The sequence below is a fragment of the Lipotes vexillifer genome, unplaced genomic scaffold, assembly GCF_000442215.2.
Source record: "Lipotes vexillifer unplaced genomic scaffold, Lipotes_vexillifer_v1.1 scaffold182, whole genome shotgun sequence".
Lineage (NCBI taxonomy): Eukaryota > Metazoa > Chordata > Mammalia > Artiodactyla > Lipotidae > Lipotes > Lipotes vexillifer.
This window is the reverse complement of record NW_006798798.1, coordinates 5,415,129-5,424,438: the sequence shown is the minus strand read 5'-3', so window position 1 is coordinate 5,424,438 and position 9,310 is coordinate 5,415,129. Positions and strand designations below refer to the sequence as shown.

At 52.8% G+C, this 9,310-nt stretch overlaps 2 protein-coding genes across 3 annotated transcripts in view; both read right to left on the bottom strand.

Moving 5' to 3' along the window:
• FXYD7 (FXYD domain containing ion transport regulator 7) overlaps nucleotides 1-7,411 on the bottom strand; it is an 8,317-nt gene extending 906 nt beyond the window's left edge. The window contains exons 1-5 of the mRNA XM_007470976.1: nucleotides 7,381-7,411; nucleotides 2,952-2,981; nucleotides 1,251-1,325; nucleotides 1,092-1,134; nucleotides 893-933 (exon numbers count right to left, since the gene is read on the bottom strand). Of these exons, the coding sequence (XP_007471038.1) occupies nucleotides 893-933; nucleotides 1,092-1,134; nucleotides 1,251-1,325; nucleotides 2,952-2,981; nucleotides 7,381-7,411 (220 nt within the window). The remainder of the gene's footprint in view (nucleotides 1-892; nucleotides 934-1,091; nucleotides 1,135-1,250; nucleotides 1,326-2,951; nucleotides 2,982-7,380) is intronic.
• A 287-nt stretch (nucleotides 7,412-7,698) lies between these two features.
• The window catches only part of FXYD1 (FXYD domain containing ion transport regulator 1), a 5,381-nt gene continuing 3,769 nt past the window's right edge, over nucleotides 7,699-9,310 (bottom strand). For both annotated transcript variants that reach the window (XM_007470975.1, XM_007470974.1), the window contains exons 5-8: nucleotides 9,177-9,213; nucleotides 8,200-8,249; nucleotides 7,953-8,004; nucleotides 7,699-7,839 (exon numbers count right to left, since the gene is read on the bottom strand). In XM_007470975.1, coding sequence (XP_007471037.1) covers nucleotides 7,982-8,004; nucleotides 8,200-8,249; nucleotides 9,177-9,213 — 110 coding nt within the window. In that variant the 3' untranslated portion in view covers nucleotides 7,699-7,839; nucleotides 7,953-7,981. The remainder of the gene's footprint in view (nucleotides 7,840-7,952; nucleotides 8,005-8,199; nucleotides 8,250-9,176; nucleotides 9,214-9,310) is intronic.

Genomic DNA, 9,310 nt, shown 5'->3' with positions numbered 1-9,310 from the left:
TCCACCCTCCCCCTCCATTCTCCACCCCTTCTAGGGACTCCTTCCCCCTCTTCCTCTATCCCCTCCTGCACCCTCCACCTCCTCTTACACCCCCATTCTCTTCACTCTTTATCCTATACTTCCGTCTTTCCATCCTCACACCTATACTAATCCCATGTAAATCTAGTAGGTTTTTTGTTTTTGTTTTTTTTTCCCTCCTGCGGTACGCGGGCCTCTCACTGTCGCGGCCTCTCCCGTTGAGGAGCACAGGCTCCTGACGCGCGCGCTCAGCGGCCATGGCTCACTGGCACAGCCGCTCCGCGGCATGTGGGATCTTCCGGGACCTGGGCACGAACCTGTGTCCCCTGCATCAGCAGGCGGACTCTCAACCACTGCGCCACCAGGGAAGCCCTCCAATATCAATTTTTAAAACCTGTATTCTATATGTCTCTCCTTTTGTTTTTTGATTCAATTATTCACAAGCCTTCCTTCCTTCCTTCCTTCCTTCCTCCCTTTTTCTCAGTCATTTCATCCTAGACCTTCCCAACTGAACACTAAAGTCTGGAAAACATTCTATCTTCCTGCCTTCTCTAGTGCTCAACTCTGCCTTCATTCTGACTGCCAACATCCTTTTCCCATGTGGAGCCCTCTCTCTACAGGCTGTGGCTTTCTCTTCTGGGTAATTAGTTCATCCTTGCTTTTAGGAGATTAGGTTCTTGTTTCTGGGCAGTTTCAAGGACCCTTTAGGACATTTCACATCCCGCTAACTTCATGTCTTAACACGTTTCATCGGCAGGGTCTCAGCTCCGTCGTTGGTGGCCCCATTCTTAGGGACATCCAGTGCAGTTTCCCCTCTGACTCCCCTCCCTGCTCCCACCCATCTTCCCAGAACCACACCCTTTCACACCCTCACCTGAGGAGGGAAGCTCCGACTTACAGGATTTGCATGTTGGGCTGTGGAAGCAAAGATGAGAGAGAAAAGCATAAACAGGCTTAGTTGCACAGGCTTTCTGGGAAACACCTGGCAGGCCCTGGGGGCCCTTTTGTTTAGCAGCACCCCTGCGCCCCAGGTTGCTCCCACCCCTCCCCGTCTCTCCCCACTGCTGCCGGACCTCTCAGACCTGGAGTCCGCCTTCCTGCACTTCACCTTCTTGCCTGTTAGGACAGAGACAGAACAGAACAAGGAGACAGGACATAAGGGTCTGGACAAAAGCCAGCAGGGGAACTGTAGGTGCCCAGGGCTTTGGAGCCCAAGAAGGGGTCACACTTACTGATGATGATGAGGATGCCCAGCAGGAACAATATGGTAGCCAGAGTCATGCCCACGGTCTGGACAGTATCATAGTCTGGGGAAGATATTGGAGGACATCAAAGTGGGGGCAGCACCTCAGCTCCCCTGGAGCCTTGGCCTGGTTTCAAGGCTGCAGGCTCCTCCAGTGGGTCAACGTGAGGATCAAGTGCATGGCCTTGGGCATTGGGCGCTCCCCTTAACCTCTCCTCTTTACCCTTCTCTGGATTCTTTGGCCATAGATATAGATATAGATATGACCTTCCTCTATTGCGCATATATATATATATATATATATATGTATGTATGTTTTTCAGCAAACAGCCTTCTCTGTGGTCTCTCTGTCACCCATCCCCCTACTCAACCCTCCAGCCATAGGGATCCTGTTAACACCTGAGTCTGATCAGGGTCTTCCTGAGTTCAGAGCGCACCACTCCACCCCCTCCAACTTCCACTGCATTGCAAGGAAAAGCCAAAGTCCTCCCCACAGCCCATGAGGCCCTGTATCATCTAGTTCCTATGCCTTCCTATGCCTTCTCAGAGCTCATCCCCTACTCCAAGCACACCAGTCTCCCTGCAGTTCCTGGAGCCTATCAGGCATGGTCCTACCTCAGGGCTTTTGCACTTGCTGAGCCCTCTGCCTGAAAGCTCCTCTCCCAAATATCCCTCCCTTACCAACTTCTGGGCTTTATTCAAATGCTAGTGACACATTCTCTGGCTGTCTCATTTAGAATTTTCCATGCTCTCCTCAACATTTCCTAATCTCATTCTTTCTTTTATTTTCCTTCATAAGAATTATTCTTGTCTAGTATGCTGTAGTAAACATTTATAAAAATATTAATTTATAAAGCATCCACTCCGTACCAGCAGCAGCCCAGGCCCCTGCCCTCAGGGAGTTGTCCTTCATATTGTGATAAACAAAAGAAAACCAAAAACCTCAGTCATGTGACCATGGCTAGATGTGGGTGTAGCCCCTCTTGCTGGGGAGTCAGGAGGGCTTCTCCTAGTAGGCAGTCATTATTTGATCTGAGGCCTGAAGAAGAAAAAGGAGCTGTGTGGAGAGCTAGAGGAAGAGTATTCTGGCAGAGGGAACAGTAAGTGCAAAGGCCCTGAGGCAGGAAAGAACTTGGCCTATGGAGAAGCGGTATGAGTGAGCAATGGGAGAGGGCAGGAGGGTATTTAGAGGGGGAACTGGGGTCAGTTCTGCTAGACCTGGAGTCATTTTTTGAGCTTCAGTGCTGTGGGGAAGATTTAATGATATCATCCGAGTAACTCCTTCCCACAGTCCTTGTAGGTAGGAACCATTACTATTCTATATTTACAGGAGGGCCCAGAGAGGCAAAGTTTCTTGCTCAAGGCCACACAGCTAGTGAGTGGATAATCCAGGATTCAAATCCCAGCAGCCTGGTGTCAGGGTTGTTTGCTTCTCTGATGATCCCAGTGCACCAGCCCAGAGTGCTGGTGAAGCCTAGAGAGGGTCCATAGAGGGTACCCACTCCCCAAGTCTGACTCAGCCCTCCATGAGCCCAGCTGATGTGAATTATATCCACATGGTCACATGGCCAGTGGGCCAGCACGTAGCGTGTAGCCATAGCTGAAACCACTTCAGCAGTGACCCATGGGGATCTACAGCCACCCCTCCATCCAGCCCCAGGGTACCCTCATCACAGAATCTGCCACTCACCGTAGTAAAATGGGTCAGGTTCCTGAGGAACTGTGGCAAGAAGGCAGAGAAAGAGAGGGGGAAAAAAATTTCAACAATGAGCTTCTTAACATTTTTGAGTATCCTGATGGGGCCACTGGTCCAGTGGTTTCTGTGTAGAAATCAGATAATGAGACCACTTGCTCTGGATGATGTAGCCTCATGGCCAGACACAAAGCTTAAAGAGAGGAGCATAGGCTGGATTCCAGCCCCCACTCATTCCATTGGTCGATACCTTCCCTTGTACAGTGTACAACCTACCTAACCATACATGGCGGTCCTGGTCCTAGCCCACCGTGGAGGTCTAATGCAAGCATGGACTCATTTCCTGAAATACACATATATAGTCCCATTTGCATACGATGCTGAGACTCCAATCCCACTGCTGAGTGGACTGCTGAGTGTATCGGCTTCCCCTGAACACTCCCTGAAACTTCTCAGCCATCTGAGAGCTCCAAAAGGCAGGCACTGTGGCTACTGCTCTCATCCACTTGCTCCTGACACCAAATCCAGCAGAGCAGAGATGTCCAAAATTTTATATTATATTATATCATACTATATTATATATATATCCTATATTACTTATTTCTCAGACACCAATTTAAAGATTCAAAATTGACTTTGTAATAACTTTCCCAGTGTGTGTGTATATGTATGCATATGTATGTAGCTGTACCACATAAAACATACTCATCCATTGGAAGACTCACTCTGATTTCATAAATGTTAACATGTGGATAAAACGTGTGTGTGTCTGTGTGTCTGTGGATTTACTTTTCCCCAACTCCCACCTCCCTGTCTCAAACTATATTCCCCTTCAGGAGAGCTCAGAACATCCTTCCCATTCAAGAAACCCATCCTGATGCTTCCCTAATTCCTCTGACAGCTTTTAGTACACTCTGCCTTGATTAGAGCACAATTCTGCAAAACAAGCGCCACTAGGGGAGCGGGGGTGGGGGTGGGGTATCAGGAGTGCCAGGGAGATGCCAGATGTTGTCATTAATGTTCTTCCCCTATCCAGGCTCAGGAAGGTTGGCTACCTTGAGGTTGGGAAGGGGGACATATGACTAATTCAGGCCAATGAACTCTGCAGCATTTAAGTGCCCATGCAAGAACTCTCTTTTGCCTTTGGCCTGGTGATATGAATGCTCAGGATCGTGGCTTCTCCAGTTTTCTTTGGTGAGTAGAGAACCGCCCCCCCAGTTGACCTGTGGTGGCCACATAGTCTAAATGAGAAATCTACCTTCACTGTGAGAAGCCACTGAGATTTTTTTTTTTTTTCTTTTTTTGCGGTACGCGGGCCTCTCACTGTTGTGGCCTCCCCCATCGTGGAGCACAGGCTCCGGACACGCAGGCTCAGCGGCCGTGGCTCACGGGCCCAGCCGTTCCACGGCACGTGGGATCTTCCCGGAACGGGGCACAAACCCGCGTCCCCTGCATCGGCAGGCGGACTCTCAACCACTGCGCCACCAGGGAAGCCCTGAGATTTTTTGTTACCACAGCATACTCTAGTTTAAACTGACTCATGCAGGTGGCACCCAGGCAAGACCCTGATTAGCACTGACTCACAGTGTGTAAGTTCACCCTTCTCACTTCCCTGTCCAATCTTCAAAGAGCAAGTCTTAAATAGGAGCTGATGTGACTCTACACTTTCCAACCCTTGTTAATCTCCCAAGATAAAACAGGCCTTGGGTTCAGGGCCTTCAGCAGGCAACAATATCTAAATAGACTGTTATGACGTTATTTGCTTTTCTCCTTTATTTATTTATCTAAGCAGCATTTGATAGCACTGAGTCCATGCCAGGCTCTCTTCTAAGCACTTTACAGATATTAACACAGTTATCTTCACAGCAGCTCTCTGATATAGGCGCTATGTTCATCCTCATTCCACAAAAGAGGAACACTGAGGCTCAGAAAAGTGAAGTCACCTGTTTAAGATCATTTTAATATTTGCCTTCAATGTAAGACCAAAAAAAGAAAAATTCCTGATTTTCCATTTGTGGTGGCAGTATAAAATAAAGCTAACAAAGTTTTTTAAAAGTTAATTCTTTGAAGGAAAAATGTTAAATAAATATCAGTGTGGGGAACATTTGGACAGGACAAAAATCATGAAGGTGGTACTCATAAGCATCAAGATGGGGAAACGTTATTTTAGAGCCATCTGTGCTCTGTCTTAGCTCCCCCAGCAGATGGAGAGTAAATTTATTGGATTCATCTCTACTGTTAATCCTGGCATTTATAAAGTTTTTCAAAGACGTTTTCTAGAATGAATGAATGAATGAATGAATGAGCTCCTACTTGGCTGCAGGGAGACTGCATCAGAGGTGGAGCAGTTGAATTATCCTGCTTTTGTCTCCTGTGTTTCCACACATCCTGCCTCCCCAAACCATCAGAGAAGCCCAGTGGGTGAGCCCCTGCCCCAGAGTCCTCTTTGGTTCCTCCCTGGGTGCTCCTTGCTCCATGCAGAAGTTCCTCTTCTGGTCTCTGCTGCCCCAGCAATCTGGGTCCTCAGGACGAGGCTGAGCTAAGGGTGGAGCCAGGAGGCAGGAGAAGGAATGTGCACCACTCCTGGCCAGTTGCCAAGGAGACATCAGGAAGGAGGTGGTTACTATGGCAACTGGGGCATCTTGAGAGGTGAAGAAAGTTGATGGGTCTGGGTACCCCAGGCTGGATAGGGTTCTGTGTGGGACTTGGGGGTTGGGTTTCTAACTCTGGGGCCAAACTTGACTGCCTCTGCTCCCTTTGTACCTCCTGTTGTTGCCTCTGCAGGACTGGCTTCTGGCCAAGAGGAGGGTCCTTCTTAGGGATAGGGACCCAGGCCCAGCTGTGCTCCTGCATCTTCTTTCTGTTTGTCCCCAACACACCCTCCTGCTCTCTGATGGGGTGGGGGATGGGGGGATGCGGGAGCCATCCCCCGCCCCAAAACAATCCATTCATTCATTAATTAATTTCATTAAGTGGTTTGCAACAGGCAACATGCATTTCCTCCCCCGGGGTTTCCCAAGACCTGTGGTCCCCTCTCCTGCTGTGACTGGAGAAAGGGTGTGGGGAGGTGGAGGCATCTGTCCTCCCACCTCTGCCCGTCTGCTGCCATCGATCCTGCTAACCATCATCTCTGCGAAAGGAAGCACTAGGCTCCCGCCAGGCTTGCTGCCTCAGCCCTGCCCCCTCTCCCCAGGGTGGCTTCCAGCCTCTGCAACCGCCCCCCCACCCCCACCCCCCCACCCTGCTTCAAATTCTGCAGATATGGCTCAGTGCAGCAGCCCCCGCCTCCCAGGAAAGCGGGCAGGGGAGGAGAGATCAGAGTGGAATTGGGGCTCCCTTCACTTGCCAGAGGTTCCTCAGCACCGCTGGCCTCTCCCCTGGCCCTGCTCTCAGCGCAAGAGACCCTCCCTTGCCCACCTCTCCCCCACCATGGAAGCATCCTTCCCCTTGCCCCTCTGCAGAAGCAGGCTCAAGAAAGGGGGCTGTTGGGGGGGTCAGTATTTCGGGGGTGCATAATTGGACTAATGGTGTGAAATGTAAATCTCTGTGTGGGCGATGGAGGTAGGGAGGGGCATCTGTGTGAACACCCAAGTGCACCTTTCGGACCAGACAACACCCCGAATGTGGGCTGGGAAGGAGGGTCCTGACACCCATCCCTGCCCATGGGGGCTCACTGCAGTGGTACGGGCCCCACCCTGTGCCACCCCCCCTTCTCTTTTCCATTTCCCTCTCACGCTGTGGGGCCATCTCTCTCTCTCTCTCCCCCTCTGTGTCTTTATGCCTCCCTCTCCATAGTTGCCTCAGTCCCTCTGTCTCTCAGTCTCTATCTCTTTCAGGCTCTCTGTCAGTCTCTTTCTGTATTCCTTTCGGTCTCCCTCTCTCTTGCTCTTTCTGTCTCTCTCCGTCTCTCTCTCACTTCCTCCAGCTCCTATCTTTCCCTCTTTCTCCCTGCTTCCCACTGAACCTGCCTGTCAGAGGTTTCAGGAAACACCCACCGTAGGTGCCAGCACTAGAAAAACAAGAGGCATATGGACCCCCTCCCCTTACCCTCCTGAAATCTGCGAGAACCTCTGTGGCTGCAGATCCACCCGCTCCCACCTTCGAAGCCCATCTCTTCGAGTCCACTACCACCGCTGTGCTGGACCAGCCACCCGGTTGCTATAGCTACCGGTCCGAGCATCCTTTCTCCCGGGACTGCCGCTCTCCAACCACGGGTCCCGCACAGGAACGACACCACCGGGAGAAGGTGTCCAAGAGGCCTGGAGGGGTGCCAAGGGGTGCACTGCAGGGGCCTCCGCCCATGGTAGGAACGGACATCCCCTTCCCCATTCCCCTCCCCTTCCAGTACTGGAATCTCCCCAGATCCTCTCTCCTAAGCTCTAAGATCCCGGAGACCCCCTGCGCCCTCTCCCCAGGCGACGCTCACCCTTTGTGGTGACCTGGGTCGGGGTCGCCATGCCAAGCCGGAGCAGGGGGCGGCTGGATGCCGAGGCGGTGAAGGCGCGGCTGCAGCAGCTGGAACCAGGACGGACTGTTGTCGGGGGGAGACGGGGGGAGCCCTGGTGTGGAGGGGGCCGTAGCCAATGGGGGCCCGGAGAGCCCGCCCCCGTCCCAGCCACCCCCGCCTCCGCCCCCGCCCACTGCCGACGTCCCCGCCCTTTCCCCAAGGGTGGGGGCGCCCTCTGCCGGGGCCAAGGGGGCGCCCAGGCTTTCCGCGCGAAGGGACTGACAGATCCACACTGCTCTGTCAAGACAGAAAAGCACGTTTTATTGGAAATCTGAGCGGCAGACAGGAGTCTGTGGGGGCAGGGCTGGGGAAGAGGACAGTCCAGATGGAGGTGGGCGCGCGGAAGGTGGGTGGGAGGCGTCAGGTGCCAGGGGAATTCTGTGTGGGTGAAAAGGGTAAGAGGCAGGAGAGCCCTCCAAGCCCCCTATCCCAGCCCTTCGCCCCCTCCTCCTCCCCCCCTCCCCCCTCCAGCCTAGTCAGAGCTGCAGGACCTGGCTGGCTTCCATCGCACCAGGTGTCTCTACCGCCTGCGGGTGGACAGACCTAAGGGGGAACACATAGAGTTCGGATAGCAGGAGGGGCACCCCAGCTCCTCTGGAAGGTGGGAGCACAGCAGGGCAACTCCCCGACCTCGGGTTTCAGATCAAGCCCCCCGCTCCACGCGCCCACGGAGGACCAGGAAAGGGGTTCTTGGAACCAGCTTGCATCCCCAAACACCCGAAGTCTCCCCAAACTCACGGCGGATTGAGCTGCGGAAAGTTCCCTCCTCTTCATCAGGTTCCCCAGTCCTGAGAAAGGAGATGCAGAAGGAATTGGGGATGGAAAAGGAGAGAGGCAGCTACACCCGGGAAACCCCAGTGCAGCCCCCATTTCACAGACTTGCGTGCTGAGACCCAGAGATGGGCGAGGAGCAGGTTCCGGGCCGCCAGAAAATCCAGTGCACCCAGGAGCAGTTTAAGTGTTTGGCAGGAGGCGCTCCAAGCCGGTAACAGAGAGTACCTCCCCGAGTGCTGGAGAAGGAACTAGAATTTGGAAAGGAGGTATAGCCAAAGCGACTTGAGGGCAGATTGCCTGGAGACGGCCTAGGTTAGAAACCTGGAGCCTTCATCTTGCAGTTGAGCGATTTGGGGCGTGTGACCACCTTCCTGTGCCTTGGTTTCCTCATCTGTAAAATGAGGTTAATAAAAGCACCTGCCTTATAGATATGGTGTGAGGGGTAAATAACACATCATGAAACAGCATCCTGCACGTGGGACACACCCAATAAATACTACCTTTATTTATAATAACATCTACAAGTATCTTAATACCGACAAGGTATTCATACATTGCCTGGGCTTTGCATTTTTATTTAAGGATGAATCAGAGAGCTAGAAACAGGACTCCGAGCTAAACTGGGCCGCCAAGTGAGGTGATCTCATTTCGCCGCGGCTCTTTCTTTCACAGCACTTACGGCGCTTCGTGATTTTATATTTGTGGGTCTGTTGGAGCCCATCGCCACCGCCCCCACTGGGCCGGAAGCTCAGCCAGGCAGGGAGGGCAGTTAATTCGTGGCTTGGTCCCAAGGCCTGGCTTGGGGCTGGGCACGTAGTAGGTGCTTGATACATATTTGCCGAGGGGTCTCTCTGGCTCTGGATTGAGTGGACTTCCGGCCTCACCCCCAGTGCTCCTTCAGAGCGGGAGTAGATGAGTGAGAGTCCAGAGAGGCTTCTTACCTCTGCTGCTGGTTGAATTTGCACCGGCATCTTCTGCCTGTGGGTGGGGGCGTGGGGAGGAGTGCGCTGAGATTACGCTCTACGCGGCACAGCGAGCCGGAGCTCGCGCTCGCCAGGGCTGGAGCGGCGGGGGG